The sequence below is a fragment of the Salvelinus fontinalis genome, unplaced genomic scaffold (assembly GCF_029448725.1).
Source record: "Salvelinus fontinalis isolate EN_2023a unplaced genomic scaffold, ASM2944872v1 scaffold_0090, whole genome shotgun sequence".
Lineage (NCBI taxonomy): Eukaryota > Metazoa > Chordata > Actinopteri > Salmoniformes > Salmonidae > Salvelinus > Salvelinus fontinalis.
Window position 1 is genome coordinate 419,839 of NW_026600299.1, and position 26,149 is coordinate 445,987.

The 26,149-nt window shown below is 42.7% G+C and overlaps 1 protein-coding gene across 1 annotated transcript; it reads left to right on the forward strand.

The window, feature by feature from the left end:
• Positions 1-665: 665 nt before the first annotated feature.
• LOC129843028 (MORN repeat-containing protein 4-like) lies at positions 666-26,071 on the forward strand. Its single transcript, XM_055911756.1, has 4 exons — positions 666-741; positions 12,290-12,404; positions 19,877-19,986; positions 20,734-26,071. The coding sequence occupies exons 1-4, from the start codon at positions 675-677 to the stop codon at positions 20,913-20,915; spliced, it is 474 nt and encodes a 157-aa protein (XP_055767731.1). The 5' UTR covers positions 666-674; the 3' UTR covers positions 20,916-26,071.
• Positions 26,072-26,149: the final 78 nt, after the last annotated feature.

The window sequence follows — 26,149 nt, forward strand, 5'->3', positions numbered from 1 at the left end:
CCCACCATGGTATATAGTATCATAACCCACCATGGTATATAGTATCATAACCCATCATGGTATATAGTATCATAACCCATCATAGTATATAGTATCATAACCCATCATGGTATATAGTATCATAACCCATCATGGTATGTAGTATCATAACCCATCATGGTATATAGTATTATTACCCATCATGGTATATAGTATCATAACCCATCATGGTATATAGTATCATAACCCATCATGGTATATAGTATCATAACCCACCATGGTATATAGTATCATAACCCATCATGGTATATAGTATCATAACCCATCATGGTATATAGTATTATTACCCATCATGGTATATAGTATCATAACCCATCATGGTATATAGTATCATAACCCATCATGGTATATAGTATTATTACCCATCATGGTATATAGTATCATAACCCATCATGGTACTATGGTATATAGTATCATGACCCATCATGGTATATAGTATCATAACCCATCATGGTATATAGTATCATAACCCATCATGGTATATAGTATCATAACCCGTCATGGTATATAGTATCATAACCCATCATGGTATATAGTATCATGACCCATCATGGTATATAGTATCATACCACAGTAATAATTGTGTGTGTGTGTGTGTGTGTGTGTGTGTGTGTGTGCAACAGGACCTGTGTGATATGACCCTGACAAGAGGATCCTTCACCTATTCCAACGGTGAAGAGTACCATGGGGAGTGGAGGGAAGGCAAGATCCCTCTATCCCTTTATCACTTTATCACTTTACTAATCCCTCTATCACTTTTCTCATCCCTTTATCACTTTACTCATCCCTTTATCAGTTTACTCATCCCTCTATCCCTCTATCACTTTATCACTTTACTAATCCCTCTATCCTCTTTATCACTTTACAAATCCCTCTATCACTTTACAAATCCCTCTATCACTTTTCTCATCCCTTTATCACTTTACTCATCCCTTTATCACTTTACTCATCCCTTTATCAGTTTACTCATCCCTCTATCCCTCTATCACTTTACTCATCCCTTTATCACTGTACTCATCCCTCTATCACTTTACTCATCCCTTTATCACTTTACTCATCCCTCTATTAGTTTACTCATCCCTTTATCACTTTAGTCATCCCTTTATCACTTTACTCATCCCTTTATCACTTTACTCATCCCTTTATCACTTTACTCATCCCTCTATCCCTCTATCACTTTACTCATCCCTTTATCACTTTACTCATCACTCTATCAGTTTACTCATCCCTTTATCACTTTACTCATCCCTCTATTAGTTTACTCATCCCTTTATCACTTTAGTCATCCCTCTATCAGTTTACTCATCCCTTTATCACTTTACTCATCCCTTTATCACTTTACTCATCCCTTTATCACTTTACTCATCCCTCTATCCCTCTATCACTTTACTCATCCCTTTATCACTTTACTCATCCCTTTATCACTTTACTCATCCCTCTATCCCTCTATCACTTTACTCATCCCTTCATCACTTTACTCATCCCTCTATCAGTTTACTCATCCCTTTCTCACTTTCCTCATCCCGCTTTCCCCTATCACTTTACTCATCCCTTTATCACTTTACTCATCCCTCTATCACTTTACTAATCCTTCTATCACTTTACAAATCCCTCTATCCCTCTATCACTTTACTCATCCCTCTATCACTTTACTCATCCCTCTATCACTTTACTCATCCCTTTATCACTTTACTCATTCCTCTCTCCCTCTCTCACTTTACTCATCCCTCTCTCACTTTAGTCATCCTTTTATCACTTTACTCAACCCTTTATCACTTTACTCATCCCTTTATCACTTTACTCATCCCTCTATCCCTTTATCACTTTACTCATCCCTCTATCCCTTTATCACTTTACTCATTCCTCTATCCCTCTCTCACTTTACTCATCCCTCTCTCACTTTAGTCATCCTTTTATCACTTTACTCATCCGTTTATCACTTTACTCATCCCTTTATCACTTTACTCATCCCTCTATCACTTTACTCATCCCTCTATCACTTTACTCATCCCTCTATCACTTTACTCATCCCTTTATCACTTTACTCATTCCTCTCTCCCTCTCTCACTTTACTCATCCCTCTCTCACTTTAGTCATCCTTTTATCACTTTACTCATCCCTTTATCACTTTACTCATCCCTTTATCACTTTACTCATCCCTATATCACTTTACTCATCCCTTTATCCCTTTATCACTTTACCCATCCCTTTATCTCTTTACTCATCCCTATATCACTTTACTCATCCGTCTATCACTCTACGTATCCCTCTATCACTTTACTCATCCCTCTATCCCTTTATCACTTTACTCATCCCTCTATCCCTTTATCACTTTGCTCATCCCTCTATTCCTTATAGCTGGTCTCAGACAATCCTGCAGGTGAAGAAGCCGGTGTGGGGGTCCTGGGCTGGCGTGGTTACACGGTTACACGTAATGCCAAATTCTCTAAAAGGATTAACATTAAATCCTCTGGCAATAGCTCTAGTGGACATTCCTGAAGTCAGCATGCCAATTGCACGCTCCCTCAAAACCTGAGACCTCTATGGTGTTGTGTTGTGTGACAAAACGGCACATTTTAGAGTGGCCTTTTATTGTCCCCAGCACAAGCAGCACCTGTGTAATGATCATGTGATTTAATCAGCTTCTTGATATGCCACACCTGTCAGGCGGATGGAATATCTTGGCAGAGGAGAAATGCTCACTAACAGGGACGTAAACACATTTTGAGAGAAATAAACTTTTTGTGCGTATGGAACATTTCTGGGATATTTTATTTCAGCTCATGAAACATGGAACACTTTACATGTTGCGTTTCTACTTCTACTCGGTATAAATACAACATTTATGTTTGCCAACAATACACGTCAGACATGAAAGTAAAGTTAGCAGGTACTTTACATGCTCCATTCCCCCTCTGGATGTATTTCTCACTGTGGCAGCCTCAGGTGTCTGGAGGTTTCAAACGAATCAAAAGTCTCAACTCAGTGCAGATGATTGCCTCTGAGTAAACAGCAGAGAGGAGTGGTAGGCTGTAGCCGAAGGGTGTGTCGTCTGTACTAATTCTAGGTCAAAAACAGAATCCGTATCCACCGGCAATTCTCTACAGACTATATACCATCTGCTGTCATAGTGACAACACACATACAAATACACAAGCAAACAAATACACACAAACACACACAGCCGCGTAATATCCACATTAACGCTACACTGACTTAACCAGTATTTGCAGTTTGACAAAAACACGAGACGTCATGGTAACCCCAGAGATAAAGGATGCCATAATAACTAGAGAACAAGTTTAGAGCTATTTTAGAAAACCGTTCTGTTTAACTGATAACATATGGTGGCTTCAGAGAGGTCAGAGGTCATTTGGTGTGTCTGGTGTGTTGTTTAGTTCCCTTGTTGTAAGGGTGATTGATCTGTTTGTATTGACAGGTATAGCTAACAGGTTGAAGTGGGACACACAGGAGACAGGCTGACTGATGGCATATCTTTTAGCATCTTTTATCATCCACCGTTCAAGTCTTTTATTAGCTAAGAAAGACAACTTTGAGAGAGATGTGTGTGTGTGTGTGTGTGTGTGTGTGTGTGTGTGTGTGTGTGTGTGTGTGTGTGTGTGTGTGTGTGTGTGTGTGTGTGTGTGTGTGTGTGTGTGTGTGTGTGTGTGTGTTTGGGTGTGTGTGTGGGGGGGTCAGTGCACTAGGACTATTGATTGATATAAAAGCCGACAAATTCAGCTAAAGCAAAATTAGCATGGCAACCGTGGCAACCGTGACCTAACAACAAGATTGGCCTCGACGACGCGACGCAAATAACCGTTCACCAGATGAAACTCTGAACTGATTTCTGGAATCAAACTAGACGAAATGAGAGACGGGCAGCTTGTAAGTACAGTAGTGTACACAATCTATTAGCTGGTCAGAAGCTTGGCCTTTAATTAGTGCTTTTATTGTTTTAGACTGTGTACTTTTTATTTTCCACATTTTACGGCTTCTTGTTTGCTTTTAATTATTTTCAATGTATTGTTTTAATGTTAAGTGTGTTGCTATTTTTAATGCACTTTAAGTACAATTTTAATTGGATTTTATTTGATCCAGTAGCACTACTGCTTTAGCTAAACTAGTAAGGCTAATCAAATCAAATCAAATTTATTTATACAGCCCTTCTTACATCAGCTGATATCTCAAAGTGCTTGTACAGAAACCCAGCCTAAAACCCCAAACAGCAAGCAATGTAGGTGTAGAAGCACGGTGGCTAGGAAAAACTCTAGAAAGGCCAAAACCTAGGAAGAAACCTAGAAAGGAACCAGGCTATGAGGGGTGGCCAGTCCTCTTCTGGCTGTGCCGGGTGGAGATTATAACAGAACATGCCCAAGATGTTCAAATGTTCATAAATGACCAGCATGGTCAAATAATAATAATCACAGTAGTTGTCGAGGGTGCAGCAAGTCAGCACCTCAGGAGTAAATGTCAGTTGGCTTTTCATAGCCGATCATTAAGAGTATCTCTACCGCTCCTGCGGTCTCTAGAGAGCTGAAAAAAGCAGGTCTGGGACAGGTAGCACGTCCGGTGAACAGATCAGGGTTCCATAGCCGCAGGCAGATCAGTTGAAACTGGAGCAGCAGCACGGCCAGGTGGACTGGGGACAGAGAGAGAGAGAAAGAAAGAGAGAAAGAGAGAATTAGAGAGAGCATACTTAAATTCACACAGGACACCGGATAAGACAGGAGAAGTACTCCAGATATAACAAACTGACCCTAGCCCCCCGACACATAAACTACTGCAGCATAAATACTGGAGGCTGAGACAGGAGGGGTCAGGAGACTCTGTGTCCCCATCCGTATTACTCTGTACAATAGGGGAAATTAAAATTAATTAGTTGTAATAGTAGGGGGAAATTAATTAGTTGTAATACTAGGGGAAATGAATTAGTTGTAATACTAGGGGAAATTAATGAGTTGTAATACTGGGGAAAATGAATTAGTTGTAATACTAGGGGAAATTAATGAGTTGTAATACTAGGGAAAATTAATTAGTTGTAATACTAGGGGAAATTAATTAGTTGTAATACTAGGGGAAATTAATGAGTTGTAATACTAGGGGAAATTAATGAGTTGTAATACTAGGGGAAATTAATGAGTTGTAATACTAGGGGAAATTAATGAGTTGTAATACTGGGGAAAATGAATTAGTTGTAATACTAGGGGAAATTAATGAGTTGTAATACTAGGGGAAATTAATGAGTTGTAATACTGGGGAAAATGAATTAGTTGTAATACTAGGGGAAATTAATGAGTTGTAATACTAGGGAAAATTAATTAGTTGTAATACTAGGGGAAATTAATTAGTTGTAATACTAGGGGAAATTAATGAGTTGTAATACTAGGGGAAATTAATGAGTTGTAATACTAGGGGAAATTAATGAGTTGTAATACTAGGGGAAATTAATGAGTTGTAATACTAGGGGAAATTAATGAGTTGTAATACTAGGGGAAATTAATGAGTTGTAATACTAGGGGAAATTAATGAGTTGTAATACTTGGGGAAATTAATGAGTTGTAATACTAGGGGAAATTAATGAGTTGTAATACTAGGGGAAATTAATGAGTTGTAATACTAGGGGAAATTAATGAGTTGTAATACTGGGGGAAATTAATGAGTTGTAATACTGGGGGGAAATGTTTGTGTGTTGTATATATCTTGCTTGGAAACAACTTGTGGCATTGATAATAGTTCTGTCAAACTGTCAAGTCATTTCCCATACATTATTTTCGTTCAGAATGTTTTTGACAGTTCAGGAATTTGACCTTGATCATGTGTGTTAGAGAAACATGGGATAGAAATACACTTTCTCATGTTCTTTAAGTTCTAAATTGTTGCCATTTCAACCCCCTTGCCCTGTGTAAGACGACTAACGTCCTGGCTTGACAAATCAAATGGAAATGTATTGGTTACATACACATGGTTAGCAGATGTTATTGGTCACATACACATGGTTAGCCGATGTTATTGGTCACATACACATGGTTAGCAGATGTGATTGGTCACATACACATGGTTAGCAGATGTTAATGGTCACATACACATGGTTAGCAGATGTTAATGGTCACATACACATGGTTAGCAGATGTTATTGGTCACAAACACATGGTTAGCAGATGTTATTGGTCACATACACATGGTTAGCCGATGTTATTGGTCACATACACTTGGCTAGCAGATGTTATTGGTTACATACACATGGTTAGCAGATGTTATTGGTCACATACACATGGTTAGCAGATGTTAATGGTCACATACACATGGTTAGCAGATGTTATTGGTCACATACACATTGGTTAGCAGATGTTATTGGTCACATACACATGGTTAGCAGATGTTATTGGTCACATACACATGGTTAGCAGATGTTAATGGTCACATACACATGGTTAGCAGATGTTATTGGTCACATACACATGGTTAGCAGATGTCATTGGTCACATACACATGGTTAGCCGATGTTATTGGTCACATACACATGGTTAGCAGATGTTATTGGTCACATACACATGGTTAGCAGATGTGATTGGTCACATACACATGGTTAGCAGATGTTATTGGTCACATACACATGGTTAGCAGATGTTATTGGTCACATACACATGGTTAGCAGATGTTATTGGTCACATACACATGGCTAGCAGATGTTATTGGTCACATACACATGGTTAGCAGATGTTATTGGTCACATACACATGGTTAGCAGATGTTATTGGTTACATACACACGGTTAGCAGATGTTATTGGTCACATACACATGGTTAGCAGATGTTATTGGTCACATACACATGGTTAGCAGATGTTATTGGTCACATACACAAGGTTAGCAGATGTTATTGGTCACATACACATGGTTAGCAGATGTTATTGGTCACATACACATGGTTAGCAGATGTTATTGGTCACATACACATGGTTAGCAGATGTTATTGCGAGTGTAGCGAAATGCTTATGCTTCTAGATCCGACAGCGAGGCAGTATCTAACAGGTAATATCTAACAATTCCACAACAAAACCTAATATCTAACCAACATTCAGTGGACCTCAGTCAGTGGAAGGAAGCCTTGTGAAATCTCAGCGACCGCCTCTTACTTGGCTGGCTTCCAGACTGAGATTTGGGGGACACAAATCCCATGTCAACACCATACGGCCCTCACACACACACACGCACGTGCAGATACACACACAGACACACACATTAAGGGCTTAGAAGTAAGCATATCTCTGTAAGGTCTACACCTGTTGTATTCGGTGCATGTGACAAATACAATTTGATTTGATTCCGGAAGGCTCTTGACTGTATTTCGTCTAGTTTTACCTCGCCGTCCAAATCTCATTAAAAAACAAACTGAACTGAGATTAGAGAGAGGAGGTTTGCGTAGTCATAGTGACAGATGGCACATCTAATTTAGTCAATCTACACCACTAGCTGGCAGCCCTGTGCTCTTTCATCCCATCCCCTCCCTCCCTCACCCTTTCCTCTCCCTCTCTCACCCCTCCCCTCACGCCTCTCTCACCCCTCCTCCTTCCACTCCTCTCACCCCTCCTCCCTCAACTCCTCTCAACCTCTCCTCCCTCCACTCCTCTCACCCCTCCTCCCTCCACTCCTCTCACCCCTCCTCCCTCCACTCCTCTCACCCCTCCTCCCTCCACTCCTCTCACCCCTCCTCCCTCACCCCTCTCTCACCCCTCCTCCCTCCACTCCTCTCACCCCTCCTCCTCCACTCCTCTCAACCTCTCCTCCCTCCACTCCTCTCACCCCTCCTCCCTCCACTCCTCTCACCCCTCCTCCCTCACCCCTCTCTCACCCCTCCTCCCTCCACTCCTCTCACCCCTCCTCTCTCACCCTCACCCCCTTCCTAAATCCTAATACTGTGTAATATTAATTTAGTACACTAGTATCTGGCAGCAGAAAACCACCCTCATCTCCCTCACTCACTCACCCTCACCTCCCTCCACCCTCCCCCTTCCTCTCCCTCTTTCACCCGCACCTCCCCCCTCTCCCTCCCCTTCTGCTCCCTCTCCCTCTCTCAATCTCACCTCCCCCTTCCTAAATCCTAATCCACTGTGTTCACTTGTGTGCTCCACTTCTTTACGTTCAAACATATTGCTGCCCAAATACCTACTGAGCAACGAGAAGCTCAGAACATTTCACCTGACCTCATTCAGTGGACCTCATTCAGTGGACCTCATTCAGTGGACTTCATTCAGTGGACCCCATGCAGTGGACCTCATTCAGTGGACCTCATTCAGTAGACCCCATGCAGTGGACCTCATTCAGTAGACCCCATGCAGTGGACCTCATTCAGTGGACCTCATTCAGTGGACCTCATTCAGTGGACTTCATTCAGTGGACCCCATGCAGTGGACCTCATTCAGTGGACCTCATTCAGTGGACCTCATTCAGTAGACCCCATGCAGTGGACCTCATTCAGTAGACCCAATGCAGTGGACCTCATTCAGTGGACCTCATTCAGTGGACCTCATTCAGTGAACTTCATTCAGTGGACCCCATGCAGTGGACCTCATTCAGTGGACCTCATTCAGTGGACCTCATTCAGTAGACCCCATTCAGTGGACCTCATTCAGTGGACCTCATTCAGTAGACCCCATGCAGTGGACCTCATTCAGTGGACCTCATTCAGTGGACCTCATTCAGTGGACTTCATTCAGTGGACCCCATGCAGTGGACCTCATTCAGTGGACTTCATTCAGTGGACCCCATGCAGTGTACCTCATTCAGTGGACCTCATTCAGTGGACCTCATTCAGTGGACTTCATTCAGTGGACCTCATTCAGTGGACCTCATTCAGTGGACTTCATTCAGTGGACCCCATGCAGTGGACCTCATTCAGTGGATCCCATGCAGTGGACCTCATTCAGTGGACCTCATTCAGTGGACCTCATTCAGTGGACCTCATTCAGTAGGCTACAACTGGGAGAAGGCTGTATTCTACAATACACACAGGTGTAAAATACAGTGTGTTGAGACTTGGCTTGAATGCCTCCTAGAGGGTATTTGTTAAATCTCCGTAGACTGACAGGACAAAACATCTACAATATAAACTTTTTTTTTTTTTTACTCGCTACATTTTTTTACTCACATTCTTTGCTAGTAGTGACAAGGCAGCCTGTTTGTTAAGTTCCAAGTACATACAGAGACCCTGAGATTGGTATGTCTTAGAGCAAGAAAATGTTTTAGTCCTACCTCACTGTTAAATTACTTTCGATCCAACTGCCCACGAAAAGTGTCATTTTCTTTCACTGCACATGTTACAGAGACCCTGAGATGTGTGTTTGAATAGAACATGCCTAGAACTCCCAAAGAAACAACAGTCTAGAAGTTAACAAGGACCAAGGAAAGACAGGCGGCCTCTTTTCAACTTCCAAGAACATTTGGAAGCCCTGAGAGTTGTATTTGAAGCAATACATTTTTTTCCTGACCCAAACACCCCATGACAAGTGATGTGGGTTTGAGTAGACAGGCCTGGAACTTCTAAATAAGCTGCATGTATAGTCTAAAGAACAAGGACAAGCTAGACAGATAGACAGACAGACAGACAGACAGACAGCTAGACAGACAGACAGACAGCTAGACAGACAGACAGCTAGACAGATAGATAGATAGATAGATAGATAGATAGATAGATAGATAGATAGACAGCTAGACAGCTAGATAGACAGACAGCTAGACAGATACATAGACAGCTAGATATACAGATTGATAAACAGATAGACAGACAGACAGCTAGATAGACAGCTAGACAGATATATAGACAGCTAGATATACAGATTGACAGACAGATAGACAGACAGATAGACAGACAGCTAGACAGATATATAGACAGCTAGATATACAGATTGATAGACAGACAGATAGACAGACAGCTAGACAGATATATAGACCGCTAGACAGACAGACAGACAGACAGACAGACAGACAGACAGACAGACAGACAGATAGATAGACAGACAGACAGCTAGACAGATACATAGACAGCTAGATATACAGATTGATAGACAGATAGACAGACAGACAGCTAGACAGATATATAGACAGCTAGATATACAGATTGATAGACAGACAGATAGACAGACAGCTAGACAGATATATAGACCGCTAGATATACAGATAGACAGACAGATAGACAGACAGATAGATAGACAGCTAGTCAGACAGCTAGTCAGACAGCTAGACAGACAGCTAGATAGACAGCTAGTCAGACAGCTAGTCAGACAGCTAGCCAGACAGCTAGTCAGACAGCTAGATAGACAGCTAGTCAGACAGCTAGACAGACAGACAGATAGATAGATAGATAGATAGATAGATTGATAGATAGATAGATAGATAGATAGATAGATAGATAGATAGATAGATAGACAGACAGCTAGATAGACTATTTTGAAGCTCTACGTACTGACAAAGACCCTGACTCCGGTTGTAAGGTATTTGGAACAATTGAGTGTTTATTTATTCAATAAAGGTTAAATAATTAAGAACAAATTCTTATTTACAATGATGGCCTGGCTAACTGGTAACTAACTAACTAACTGGTAACTAACTAACTGGTAACTAACTAACAAACTGGTATTGTCTGTCCCCCAGGTCTGAGACATGGTCTAGGCCAGTAACTAACTGGTTTGTCTGTCCCCCAGGTCTGAGACATGGTCTAGGCCAGTAACTAACTGGTTTGTCTGTCCTCCAGGTCTGAGACATGGTCTAGGCCAGTAACTAACTGGTTTGTCTCTCCCCCAGGTCTGAGACATGGTCTAGGCCAGTAACTAACTGGTTTGTCTGTCCCCCAGGTCTGAGACATGGTCTAGGCCAGTAACTAACTGGTTTGTCTGTCCCCAGGTCTGAGACATGGTCTAGGCCAGTAACTAGCTGGTTTGTCTCTCCCCCAGGTCTGAGACATGGTCTAGGCTAGTAACTAACTGGTTTGTCTGTCCCCCAGGTCTGAGACATGGTCTAGGCCAGTCACTAACTGGTTTGTCTCTCCCCCAGGTCTGAGACATGGTCTAGGCCAGTAACTAACTGGTTTGTCTGTCCCCCAGGTCTGAGACATGGTCTAGGCCAGTAACTAACTGGTTTGTCTCTCCCCCAGGTCTGAGACATGGTCTAGGCCAGTAACTAACTGGTTTGTCTGTCCCCCAGGTCTGAGACATGGTCTAGGCCAGTAACTAACTAGTTTGTCTGTCCCCCAGGTCTGAGACATGGTCTAGGCCAGTCACTAACTGGTTTGTCTGTCCCCCAGGTCTGAGACATGGTCTAGGCCAGTAACTAACTGGTTTGTCTGTCCCCCAGGTCTGAGACATGGTCTAGGCCAGTCACTAACTGGTTTGTCTCTCCCCCAGGTCTGAGACATGGTCTAGGCCAGTAACTAACTGGTTTGTCTCTCCCCCAGGTCTGAGACATGGTCTAGGCCAGTCACTAACTGGTTTGTCTGTCCCCCAGGTCTGAGACATGGTCTAGGCCAGTAACTAACTGGTTTGTCTGTCCCCCAGGTCTGAGACATGGTCTAGGCCAGTAACTAACTGGTTTGTCTGTCCCCCAGGTCTGAGACATGGTCTAGGCCAGTAACTAACTGGTTTGTCTGTCCCCCAGGTCTGAGACATGGTCTAGGCCAGTAACTAACTGGTTTGTCTGTCCTCCAGGTCTGAGACATGGTCTAGGCCAGTAACTAACTGGTTTGTCTGTCCCCCAGGTCTGAGACATGGTCTAGGCCAGTCACTAACTGGTTTGTCTGTCCCCCAGGTCTGAGACATGGTCTAGGCCAGTCACTAACTGGTTTGTCTGTCCTCCAGGTCTGAGACATGGTCTAGGCCAGTAACTAACTGGTTTGTCTCTCCCCCAGGTTTGAGACATGGTCTAGGCCAGTAACTAACTGGTTTGTCTGTCCCCCAGGTCTGAGACATGGTCTAGGCCAGTAACTAACTGGTTTGTCTGTCCCCCAGGTCTGAGACATGGTCTAGGCCAGTAACTAACTGGTTTGTCTGTTCCCCAGGTTTGAGACATGGTCTAGGCCAGTAACTAACTGGTTTGTCTGTCCCCCAGGTCTGAGACATGGTCTAGGCCAGTAACTAACTGGTTTGTCTGTCCCCCAGGTCTGAGATATGGTCTAGGCCAGTAACTAACTGGGTTGTCTGTCCCCCAGGTCTGAGACATGGTCTAGGCCAGTAACTAACTGGTTTGTCTGTCCCCCAGGTCTGAGACATGGTCTAGGCCAGCTGACGTTAAGTGATGGGACGTGTTACACGGGTCAGTTCGAGAACGGACTCTTCAACGGCTTTGGGATGCTGGTCTTCCCTGATGGATCCAGGTAACAATGTCTCACCATTGCTATTTCACCTTTGACCCTGCTAATGACATTACAACTGTCTGATGTCTAACACGCCGGCTGTGTCTAAAATGACACCCTGTTGCCCCTTATAGCACCTTTCTTTTGACCGAGGCCCTGAGTTGTAGGGCGAAGGCAAAGTGTTGCATTAGATATCTCCCCTGATCATTTTCTTCATTTCTGTTACTTCTAACTGGAAAAGGCTTGAATTCCTGACCACGTCCATGTGATTTTGCAAACAGATGTTCTCTTAGTGTTGTGATTTTAGAAGCAACAGGCGACGCTTTTCTCAAGATCCAACTCTACTCAGATGTCACACAAAGTCATCTGGGGCGCAATTTATGTTGCTTGCAACGTGATTATAACGAACCTCCTTCACCTTGAGAGCAAAGCTTGATTGAGATAATGAAGTGTCAGTAGCTTTAACGAGGATCTCGGCAACGGCACGCACTGCGCGGCTGAAGTTAAACGAATCGCAGCACAAATGGACTTTTTGTTGCTCTGTATTGTATTCCGTGTCACAGAGCACGCAGCAGCCCTGGGTTGTGAGAACAGGAGAATGGATCAGTCCATCAGTGAAGATTCCACCCACCTCAGGTCAAGGTTCTCTGCTTATATTTGTCTGTGTTCTGACAGCATTCTGTTCTTGTTCCAGACTTCTTGGTGACATTTCTCAGCTGAATGATATCTATTATATGACAGCATAGCTCAATCAACAGTTATGCACCAGACATACTGCCTAACAAATACATTTTTGAGAATCCACTCAAAACAAACTTAACACAATCAGTGTGCAGAAAAAAACTCCTTGACATTGGGGTCCTATTCATTATGGTACGCAATGAAAAACACTTTTAAATGCTTTGCTACAGAAAACTAATATCAGAATGTTACCTGGTGATATGGTGCTGCTAGTGAAAGTGAACATAGTCAGAATGTTACCTGGTGATATGGTGCTGTTAGTGAAAGTGAACATAGTCAGAATGTTACCTGGTGATATGGTGCTGTTAGTGAAAGACAACATAGTCAGAATGTTACCTGGTGATATGGTGCTGCTAGTGAAAGACAACATAGTCAGAATGTTACTTGGTGATATGGTGCTGCTAGTGAAAGACAACATAGTCAGAATGTTACCTGGTGATATGGTGCTGCTAGTGAAAGACAACATAGTCAGAATGTTACCTGGTGATATGGTGCTGCTAGTGAAAGACAACATAGTCAGAATGTTACCTGGTGATATGGTGCTGCTAGTGAAAGACAACATAGTCAGAATGTTACCTGGTGATATGGTGCTGCTAGTGAAAGACAACATAGTCAGAATGTTACCTGGTGATATGGTGCTGCTAGTGAAAGGCAACATAGTCAGAATGTTACCTGGTGATATGGTGCTGCTAGTGAAAGACAACATAGTCAGAATGTTACCTGGTGATATGGTGCTGCTAGTGAAAGATAACATAGCCAGAATGTTACCTGGTGATATGGTGCTGCTAGTGAAAGACAACATAGTCAGAATGTTACCTGGTGATATGGTGCTGCTAGTGAAAGACAACATAGTCAGAATGTTACTTGGTGATATGGTGCTGCTAGTGAAAGTGAACATAGTCAGAATGTTACTTGGTGATATGGTGCTGCTAGTGAAAGACAACATAGTCAGAATGTTACCTGGTGATATGGTGCTGCTAGTGAAAGGCAACATAGTCAGAATGTTACCTGGTGATATGGTGCTGCTAGTGAAAGACAACATAGTCAGAATGTTACCTGGTGATATGGTGCTGCTAGTGAAAGATAACATAGCCAGAATGTTACCTGGTGATATGGTGCTGCTAGTGAAATACAACATAGTCAGAATGTTACCTGGTGATATGGTGCTGCTGGTGAAAGATAACATAGCCAGAATGTTACCTGGTGATATGGTGCTGCTAGTGAAATACAACATAGTCAGAATGTTACCTGGTGATATGGTGCTGCTGGTGAAAGACAACATAGTCAGAATGTTACCTGGTGATATGGTGCTGCTAGTGAAAGACAACATAGTCAGAATGTTACTTGGTGATATGGTGCTGCTAGTGAAAGACAACATAGTCAGAATGTTACCTGGTGATATGGTGCTGCTGGTGAAAGACAACATAGTCAGAATGTTACCTGGTGATATGGTGCTGCTAGTGAAAGACAACATAGTCAGAATGTTACTTGGTGATATGGTGCTGTTAGTGAAAGACAACATAGTCAGAATGTTACCTGGTGATATGGTGCTGCTGGTGAAAGACAACATAGTCAGAATGTTACCTGGTGATATGGTGCTGCTAGTGAAAGACAATATAGTCAGAATGTTACCTGGTGATATGGGGCTGTTAGTGAAAGACAACATAGTCAGAATGTTACCTGGTGATATGGTGCTGCTAGTGAAAGATAACATAGCCAGAATGTTACCTGGTGATATGGTGCTGCTAGTGAAAGACAACATAGTCAGAATGTTACCTGGTGATATGGTGCTGCTAGTGAAAGACAACATAGTCAGAATGTTACCTGGTGATATGGTGCTGCTAGTGAAATACAACATAGTCAGAATGTTACCTGGTGATATGGTGCTGCTAGTGAAAGACAACATAGTCAGAATGTTACTTGGTGATATGGTGCTGCTGGTGAAAGACAACATAGTCAGAATGTTACTTGGTGATATGGTGCTGCTAGTGAAAGTGAACATAGTCAGAATGTTACTTGGTGATATGGTGCTGCTAGTGAAAGACAACATAGTCAGAATGTTACCTGGTGATATGGTGCTGCTAGTGAAAGACAACATAGTCAGAATGTTACTTGGTGATATGGTGCTGCTGGTGAAAGACAACATAGTCAGAATGTTACTTGGTGATATGGTGCTGCTAGTGAAAGTGAACATAGTCAGAATGTTACTTGGTGATATGGTGCTGCTAGTGAAAGACAACATAGTCAGAATGTTACCTGGTGATATGGTGCTGCTAGTGAAAGGCAACATAGTCAGAATGTTACCTGGTGATATGGTGCTGCTAGTGAAAGACAACATAGTCAGAATGTTACCTGGTGATATGGTGCTGCTAGTGAAAGATAACATAGCCAGAATGTTACCTGGTGATATGGTGCTGCTAGTGAAATACAACATAGTCAGAATGTTACCTGGTGATATGGTGCTGCTGGTGAAAGATAACATAGCCAGAATGTTACCTGGTGATATGGTGCTGCTAGTGAAATACAACATAGTCAGAATGTTACCTGGTGATATGGTGCTGCTGGTGAAAGACAACATAGTCAGAATGTTACCTGGTGATATGGTGCTGCTAGTGAAAGACAACATAGTCAGAATGTTACTTGGTGATATGGTGCTGCTAGTGAAAGACAACATAGCCAGAATGTTACCTGGTGATATGGTGCTGCTAGTGAAATACAACATAGTCAGAATGTTACCTGGTGATATGGTGCTGCTGGTGAAAGATAACATAGCCAGAATGTTACCTGGTGATATGGTGCTGCTAGTGAAATACAACATAGTCAGAATGTTACCTGGTGATATGGTGCTGCTGGTGAAAGACAACATAGTCAGAATGTTACCTGGTGATATGGTGCTGCTAGTGAAAGACAACATAGTCAGAATGTTACTTGGTGATATGGTGCTGCTAGTGAAAGACAACATAGTCAGAATGTTACCTGGTGATATGGTGCTGCTGGTGAAAGACAACATAGTCAGAATGTTACCTGGTGATATGGTGCTGCTAGTGAAAGACAACATAGTCAGAATGTTACTTGGTGATATGGTGCTGTTAGTGAAAGACAACATAGTCAGAATGTTACCTGGTGATATGGTGCTGCTGGTGAAAGACAACATAGTCAGAATGTTACCTGGTGATATGGTGCTGCTAGTGAAAGACAATATAGTCAGAATGTTACCTGGTGATATGGGGCTGTTAGTGAAAGACAACATAGTCAGAATGTTACCTGGTGATATGGTGCTGCTAGTGAAAGATAACATAGCCAGAATGTTACCTGGTGATATGGTGCTGCTAGTGAAAGACAACATAGTCAGAATGTTACCTGGTGATATGGTGCTGCTAGTGAAAGACAACATAGTCAGAATGTTACCTGGTGATATGGTGCTGCTAGTGAAATACAACATAGTCAGAATGTTACCTGGTGATATGGTGCTGCTAGTGAAAGACAACATAGTCAGAATGTTACTTGGTGATATGGTGCTGCTGGTGAAAGACAACATAGTCAGAATGTTACTTGGTGATATGGTGCTGCTAGTGAAAGTGAACATAGTCAGAATGTTACTTGGTGATATGGTGCTGCTAGTGAAAGACAACATAGTCAGAATGTTACCTGGTGATATGGTGCTGCTAGTGAAAGACAACATAGTCAGAATGTTACTTGGTGATATGGTGCTGCTGGTGAAAGACAACATAGTCAGAATGTTACTTGGTGATATGGTGCTGCTAGTGAAAGTGAACATAGTCAGAATGTTACTTGGTGATATGGTGCTGCTAGTGAAAGACAACATAGTCAGAATGTTACCTGGTGATATGGTGCTGCTAGTGAAAGGCAACATAGTCAGAATGTTACCTGGTGATATGGTGCTGCTAGTGAAAGACAACATAGTCAGAATGTTACCTGGTGATATGGTGCTGCTAGTGAAAGATAACATAGCCAGAATGTTACCTGGTGATATGGTGCTGCTAGTGAAATACAACATAGTCAGAATGTTACCTGGTGATATGGTGCTGCTGGTGAAAGATAACATAGCCAGAATGTTACCTGGTGATATGGTGCTGCTAGTGAAATACAACATAGTCAGAATGTTACCTGGTGATATGGTGCTGCTGGTGAAAGACAACATAGTCAGAATGTTACCTGGTGATATGGTGCTGCTAGTGAAAGACAACATAGTCAGAATGTTACTTGGTGATATGGTGCTGCTAGTGAAAGACAACATAGTCAGAATGTTACCTGGTGATATGGTGCTGCTGGTGAAAGACAACATAGTCAGAATGTTACCTGGTGATATGGTGCTGCTAGTGAAAGACAACATAGTCAGAATGTTACTTGGTGATATGGTGCTGTTAGTGAAAGACAACATAGTCAGAATGTTACCTGGTGATATGGTGCTGCTAGTGAAAGACAATATAGTCAGAATGTTACCTGGTGATATGGTGCTGTTAGTGAAAGACAACATAGTCAGAATGTTACCTGGTGATATGGTGCTGCTAGTGAAAGACAACATAGTCAGAATGTTACCTGGTGATATGGTGTTGCTAGTGAAAGACAACATAGCCAGATTGTTACCTGGTGATATGGTGCTGTTAGTGAAAGACAACATTTAAAGACAGAATACAGACAACCGAGTTAAAACAAAGGTTACAGTTGATACACAGTGGGTAAACGGTTAATACACAGTGGGTATACGGTTAATACACAGTGGGTATACGGTTAATACACAGTGGGTATACGGTTAATACACAGTGGATGTACGGTTAATACACAGTGGGTAAACGGTTAATACACAGTGGGTAAACGGTTAATACACAGTGGGTAAACGGTTAATACACAGTGGGTATACGGTTAATACACAGTGGGTAAACGGTTAATACACAGTGGATGTACGGTTAATACACAGTGGGTAAACGGTTAATACACAGTGGGTAAACGGTTAATACACAGTGGGTAAACGGTTAATACACAGTGGGTAAACGGTTAATACACAGTGGGTAAACGGTTAATACACAGTGGGTAAACGGTTAATACACAGTGGGTAAACGGTTAATACACAGTGGGTATACGGTTAATACACAGTGGGTAAACGGTTAATACACAGTGGGTAAACGGTTAATACACAGTGGGTAAACGGTTAATACACAGTGGGTAAACGGTTAATACACAGTGGGTATACGGTTAATACACAGTGGGTAAACGATTGATACACAGTGGATGTACGGTTGATACACAGTGTGTATACGTTTGATGCACAGTGGTTGTACAAATGTATAGTATCAGTATAAATATGTCAATATTCAGAGAGATGAACAGAGTGCAATGCAGTATAGTGCAGTTATTTAGAGTACAGTTCAGTGATGGCTTGATGCAGTGTGCAGCATCGAGTCCATAGTCCTTTAGTCTCTATAGGCCAGGTAGCTGGTTGCTGAGGGCCACAACCCGGGGGAATAAACTTTTCAGGTGGCAGTTTTGGTCATGAGTGACCTGAACCGCCTGCCAGAGGGGCAGTTTTGGTCATGAGTGACCTGAACCGCCTGCCAGAGGGGCAGTTTTGGAGGAGGGGGTGACCGGGTGGGAGGAGTCGGCAATGATCTTTCCTGCACACTTCCTTGCACTGGAGTCGAGCAGGACCTCGATGGAGGGAAGGTGGCAGCCGATGACCCTCTCTGCAGAACGGACAATGCATTGCAGTTTGCCCTTGCAGCGGGCAGATTCAGGCCCAAACCAGACGGTGATAGAGGTGAGGATGGACTCGACGATTAATGCATTAAACCGGCTCAGGATTGACTGGGAGTTCTTTCACCTGCCGCAAGTCATACATCTGCTGCTGTGCCTTCTTGGCGACCTCTGTGATGCTGTCCTCCCATTTGAGGATGTGGGAGATGATGGTGCCCAGGAATTTAAGTCATTCAACTGTGCTAACAGCTGAGCCATCAGTCTAGAGGCGGAGAGATTGTGGGGGGCGTTTTCTAAAGTCAACCACCATTTTCACGGTTTTGTCTGTGTTGAGTTCCAGGATATTGCGACTGCACCGTGCCATTAGCCGGTCGACCTCTCCATGGTACATGGACTCATCGCCTTCGATGATGAGACCGACCAGAGCTGTGTCTTCTGCAAATTTGAGAAGTTTGACAGATGCGCTGTTGGAGGTGCAGTCATTGGTGTAGAGTGAGTAGAGGCGAGAGAACACGTCCTTGTGGCGCTCCAGGGCTGAGGGATAAAGAGTCTGAAAGGTGTTTTCCCAGCTTCACGTGTTGTTGGACAGGAAGTCAGTGTCCCACACAGATGGAGCTGGACATGTCTTGTAACAGTTCTGGGATGATGCTATTGAATGCTGAACTAAAGTCCACAAACAATATCACTGCATATGTCTTTGGGTTATCCAGGTGTTTGTTGATGTAGCGTAGGCCCATGTTTTGTGAGGTAGCCTAGCGGTTAACATCGCTTGGCCAGTAACCAAAAGGTCTCTGGTTCCCTGAGCCGACTAGGTGAAAAATCTGTCGATGTGGCCTTGAGCAAGGGACTTGCTCCTAAGTCGCTCTCGATAAGAGGGTCTGCTAAATGACTCAAATGTAAATGTTGACAGCATTGTCCACAGACCTGAGCATTTCTTATTGGACAAACCCAGTTAGTTCCTCCCTGTTTCCGTCTGTGTTCTTCCGTTTGGTGCCTAATGAACACACCCCACTGTTTGTGCATCTGGGTGTCTCTTGCAGGTACGAAGGAGAGTTCATTCAGGGGAAGTTCCAAGGCGCAGGCGTCTTCAGTCGTTTTGACGGGATGAAGTTCGAAGGAGAGTTCAAGAGTGGATGTGTGCAGGGATACGGTAAACAGTAGAATCTCAGCAACACTCTCTTTATACTTCTCTTATAACTTTGAACTAAACAAGTTAATTCTCTCTCTCTCTCACTGTTAAATGACACAACTCACTTTGTGAAAGGAATCTGTAGCAGGGTCTTTTTAAATGATTCTGTATATTTAGAGGGGGGGTTTAATGTGTAGCAGTAAGGTTAGGTTCCGGTTTAAAACCTCTACGGGATCGGTGGAGCTAACGTAGGCTAATGCGATTAGCATGAGGTTGTAAATAACAAGAACATTTCCCAGGACATAGACATATCTGATATTGGCAGAAAGCTTAAATTCTTGTTAATCTACAACATTTTGAACAGAAATGCAATGGTTCATTGACTCAGTCTAAAACTTTGAAAATACACTGCTGCCATTTAGTGGCCATAATCTAAATTGCGCCTGGCCTGGAATAATACAATATGGCCTTTCAAATATGATTGTACAAAACAAATACAAAAAAACACATGTTTTCTTCTTTGTATTATCTTTTACCGGATCTAATGTGTTATATTCTCTTACATTGATTTCAAATTTACACAAACTTCCAAGTTTTTCCATTCAAATGGTATCAAGAATATGCATATCCTTGCTTCAGGTCCTGAGCTACCGGCAGTTAGATTTGGGTATGTCATTTTAGGCAAAAATTGGAAAAAAGGGGCGGATCCTTAAGAGGTTTAAGTTAATTACATAAACCTGAACTTGAACTTAAACATGACCTTTGCAGGTATGCTGACATTCGCTGACGGAGGTCCGGAAAGAGGGGGAGGAGGAAGAGGAGGAGGAAGAGGAGGGACGAGCCACGAGGGTCTGTTTGAGAGAGGCCAGCTGGTGGGCAGAGAGGGGTGCCAGGGCACGGTGCAGCGGGCACAGGGGGCAGCCGCCAAGGCACGGGCGCTCTCCATGTGACCTGCAGCTAGGGTGCGCTACTCAGGGAGCACTTCACTATCATACTCACACCCTTCTTTTTCTTCATTCATCTCATTCTGTTCTCTGTCTTTACGGTTATACTCCTCTGTACACAGTGTACAAAACATTAAGAACACCTTTGCTCTCAGAACAGCCTCAATTCGTCGGGGACCTGGATTCTACAAGGTGTCGAAAGCGTTCCACAGGGATGCTGGCCCATGTTGACTCCAAATGCTTCCCATAGTTGTGTCAAGTTGACTGGATGTCCTTCGGGTGGTGGACCATTCTTGATACACACAGGAAACTGTTGAGCGTGAAAAACCCAGAAGCGATGCAGTTCTTGACACACGCAAACCGGTGCGCCTAGCAGACTCCGACTTTTGATTGTCTCTATTAAAAAAAGGAGGATCCCATCAGCTATCTGTAGGCTAACTATATTTATTTCTCAACTCTCCTAATATTAAGCATATTGCTTCGCTTTACAATCGGAGTAGCCTACCTGGCTGGCATGAAAATGAACCGCGGGAAAAGTGCCTTCCGTTTGCTATTCAAGTGCATATGGCTGACATGTATATGATAATGGCCCATTCTAAACCAAAACTAATCTCACACAAAAATGATTTAGCATATGTAAAGACAAGATTAAATTGAGAATAGTCTGATGGGTGACAATATTATCCCTTATGAATGATGCCCAGTGTGTGCAATCTAAGGCAAGAAACAGCACATGCATTTTTTGGGGGACTTTTATTAGATCCTAGTGGCATGCATCGTGTGGTCTAGCCCATAGGCCTATATGTTTTGATAAGGTTTATTAGATCCTAGTGGCATGCATCGTGTGGTCTAGCCCATAGGCCTATATGTTTTGATAAGGTTTATTAGATCCTAGTGGCATGCATCGTGTGGTCTAGCCCATAGGCCTATATGTTTTGATAAGGTTTATTAGATCCTAGTGGCATGCATCGTGTGGTCTAGCCCATAGGCCTATATGTTTTGATAAGGTTTATTAGATCCTAGTGGCATGCATCGTGTGGTCTAGCCCATAGGCCTATATGTTTTGATAAGGTTTATTAGATCCTAGTGGCATGCATCGTGTGGTCTAGCCCATAGGCCTATATGTTTTGATAAGGTTTGTAATCACAACTAAAGTGGCCAAATAACTCCAAACGTAGCCTCTAAGCCCAAGACCCCTGGAACATGGTTGTAGTGTCCATAGCCTACAGAGCCTAGTGAAACCTTTTCTTATAAGCCATCATTGTGCAATCGCGTGTGAAAACAGTTTTGACTGGACACTATTTAAAAGAAGATCCCAGCTTTCTCTTACTGCTATATTTATTGCTTAATTAAGTTAATTAATCCGCTTTTAAATGGTGTACCCTACTTGGCATTTTAAAAACGTAACCTCACGAAACCTACGGATGACATGTTTTTTATGTTTATTAACACATATATTCATAGGTTATATGTAAAGGCCAGATTAAATTGAGAATAGTCTAATGGGTGAGAATATTATCAAGCGCTTGTCAAATTGTGAATGAGAGACTGATGAAGTGTGAGCAGCCTGCGCAAGTCTTTCATTCAACTTTTTTCAAATCATCATTAGTCGCATCATACGGCCTTAGAATGTATTAAAAATCTAAACATATAGCCCAACGTTTGTATCACAACTAAAGTTGCATAAATAACTAAAGTTGCATAAATAAATCAATTAAGCATACATGTTCCTTTGTTAACCGCTCAACACAGAATAGCCGTATGTGCGCACTCCCTCAGAAATCATTTGGGAAAAATATCCTTTCTATTTTATTTAGCTGTGTTCAATTGTATTGTTCTTCATGTAAAATAATATAAAATAATTCCACGGGAATTAAAAGCTAATCCAGTCTGCTAAATGAACTAATGTAGCCCACAGCCATATGGCATAGCCAGATCAGGGCCTTATCATAAGGACAACTCAGAGAATTATTCAGTTATTCTGTTCTTCTGAACTAGGCTACATTTTCTTCATATCAAAATGTTTCTTTAGACCTGCCTAAAATGAATAATAGATTTATAGTGATGGATTTATTAGACTTGTTAAAATGTAGATGTTCCAAAAGGTCCGCATCAGTGGCTTGTAGGCTATGCATTGAAGTGGCTTGTAGGCTATGCATTGAAGTGGCTTGTAGGCTATGCATTGAAGTGGCTTGTAGGCTATGCATTGAAGTGGCTTGTAGGCTATGCATTGAAGTGGCTTGTAGGCTATGCATTGAAGTGGCTTGTAGGCTATGCATTGAAGTGGCTTGTAGGCTATGCATTGAAGTGGCTTGTAGGCTATGCATTGAAGTGGCTTGTAGGCTATGCATTGAAGTGGCTTGTAGGCTATGCATTGAAGTGGCTTGTAGGCTATGCATTGAAGTGGCTTGTAGGCTATGTATTGAAGTGGCTTGTAGGCTATGCATTGAAGTGGCTTGTAGGCTATGCATTGAAGTGGCTTGTAGGCTATGCATTGAAGTGGCTTGTAGGCTATGCATTGAAGTGGCTTGTAGGCTATGCATTGAAGTGGCTTGTAGGCTATGCATTGAAGTGGCTTGTAGGCTATGCATTGAAGTGGCTTGTAGGCTATGCATTGAAGTGGCTTGTAGGCTATGCATTGAAGTGGCTTGTAGGCTATGCATTGAAGTGGCTTGTAGGCTATGCATTGAAGTGGCTTGTAGGCTATGCATTGAAGTGGCTTGTAGGCTATGCATTGAAGTGGCTTGTAGGCTATGCATTGAAGTGGCTTGTAGGCTATGCATTGAAGTGGCTTGTAGGCTATGCATTGAAGTGGCTTGTAGGCTATGCATTGAAGTGGCTTGTAGGCTATGCATTGAAGTGGCTTGTAGGCTATGCATTGAAGTGGCTTGTAGGCTATGCATTGAAGTGGCTTGTAGGCTATGCATTGAAGTGGCTTGTAGGCTATGCATTGAAGTGGCTTGTAGGCTATGCATTGAAGTGGCTTGTAGGCTATGTATTGAAGTGGCTTGTAGGCTATGCATTGAAGTGGCTTGTAGGCTATGCATTGAAGTGGCTTGTAGGCTATGTATTGAAGTGGCTTGTAGGCTATGCATTGAAGTGGCTTGTAGGCTATGCATTGAAGTGGCTTGTAGGCTATGCATTGAAGTGGCTTGTAGGCTATGCATTGAAGTGGCTTGTAGGCTATGCATTGAAGTGGCTTGTAGGCTATGCATTGAAGTGGCTTGTAGGATATGCATTGAAGTGGCTTGTAGGCTATGCATTGAAGTGGCTTGTAGGCTATGCATTGAAGTGGCTTGTAGGCTATGCATTGAAGTGGCTTGTAGGCTATGCATTGAAGTGGCTTGTAGGCTATGCATTGAAGTGGCTTGTAGGCTATGCATTGAAGTGGCTTGTAGGCTATGTATTGAAGTGGCTTGTAGGCTATGCATTGAAGTGGCTTGTAGGCTATGCATTGAAGTGGCTTGTAGGCTATGCATTGAAGTGGCTTGTAGGCTATGCATTGAAGTGGCTTGTAGGCTATGCATTGAAGTGGCTTGTAGGCTATGCATTGAAGTGGCTTGTAGGCTATGCATTGAAGTGGCTTGTAGGCTATGCATTGAAGTGGCTTGTAGGCTATGCATTGAAGCCGGAGATGCTAAACATGTTTATGCTAATTAGCGGTCAATTACCGTGAGATCGGCAGTTATTTGCATGACAATCACCAGCTGACAAAATGTGATGACCGCCACAGCCCTATGTACACTCAGTGTATATTCCCTTCTTTTGTTTCTCTCTCTTTTCTTTGTCTATCTTGATCTGTGTGTTTTTCTCACCCCTCTTTGTATCCACATCTTTCTCTATCCATGTCTTTCTATTCATCTCTACCTCTATCATGTGTTTTCCGCTCTGGTTGTGCTTGCTTGGTGCGCTACATGTCAGTAGACTTTACCCTCTACATCACAGTCATCCAACGAGCTACTGAATCTGATCCAGGATCTGCTGAGCCAGAACCCACACCTCCTCCTCGTTCCTAACCATTCATTCAACATACGGTGCTACCTACCTACTGCTAAATATGTTCCCAGATCAGCTCTAACCGACACCAACCGCAACTACTCAGGAGTTGAAACTACTGTCCAAGCAGGCAGAGACCATATTTGGATCTGTCACATTTCCACCACAGGGTTTTACACCAGTGCTTGGCCTAAAGACTCAGACTTTACACCGGTGTCCCTGTGGAAAAGCATTAGAGGCTAGAGACTCAGTATTAGAGACCAGAGACTCAGTATTAGAGACCAGAGTCTCAGTATTAGAGACCAGAGTCTCAGTATTAGAGGCCAGAGACTCAGTATTAGAGGCCAGAGACTCAGTATTAGAGGCCAGCATTAGAATAATTCGTACTCTGTGCCACGTAACATGGCTCAATCTGTTCTGGGGTCAGCTGACTGAAACGCCATTATCTTAATGCCAACCAACCATACTGTGCCAAGAGACTGGAGCAGGACCTGGAGCTGATTCCAGATCAGTGGTTCTCAATAGATGCCTCGCTAGGGACTGGAGTATTCCCCTGGTAGCAAGCAGGACAGAAGATTTTCCCTGATCATGTGATCTGCCCAGGACAAAAACTCCAGGTTTTAATTAATGTTGTCTATGCCCTAAGTTCTTACTGATCCGGTCACATGGTTAGGGAAAGCTCCTGTCCCTCGTTATAGCTACTGTGTTGTGAGGTTGGGAAGGACTATTGATGTGTAGGTAGGGATGATGGTAGGGGGGTATTTTCATTGGGTGGTAAGGGATGGTGGCCATATTGGCACAAATGACAAGTGTGTCTGCATTAAGATGATACTAGTGCAATTTGATAAAGATATTTAGCTATTTAACTTTGGGGTGCAATCGTCCTTAAATAAGGGTTTAGATAGAGAGAAGACTAAACTACTGCTGTGTCTGTCATAGGGTTATGGGCCCTGGTCAAATGTAGTGCACTATATAGGGAATAGAGTGCCATTTGGGACATGCCATCGTGAAGTGGAGCACTAGTTTTGATTTGTCAACAACTTCATCACACAGAAGAAAACCACCATTACAGGAACACACAGATTAACTTCCTGTATAGCTGTTCCCTTCCTGTATCTGAAAAATATGTCATCTATTTTTTACGATAAATAAGACTAAATGTTTAATGTCAGTATCTGTTTTCACAGAAAAAAGTTTTGAACCAACTAATCTCAAGTTTTGTGAACTGTCGTGCTCGTGACTAA

What these genes read in the sequence shown, in the direction of transcription:
- LOC129843028 (XM_055911756.1), top strand. Translation starts at nt 675, where the DNA reads ATGACCCTGACAAGAGGATCCTTCACCTATTCCAACGGTGAAGAGTAC. An exon ending in GTCTTCCCTGATGGATCCAG is followed by an intron (nt 12,405 to 19,876) that starts GTAACAATGTCT and finishes TGTCTCTTGCAG; the next exon opens with GTACGAAGGAGAGTTCATTC. An exon ending in TGGATGTGTGCAGGGATACG is followed by an intron (nt 19,987 to 20,733) that starts GTAAACAGTAGA and finishes TGACCTTTGCAG; the next exon opens with GTATGCTGACATTCGCTGAC.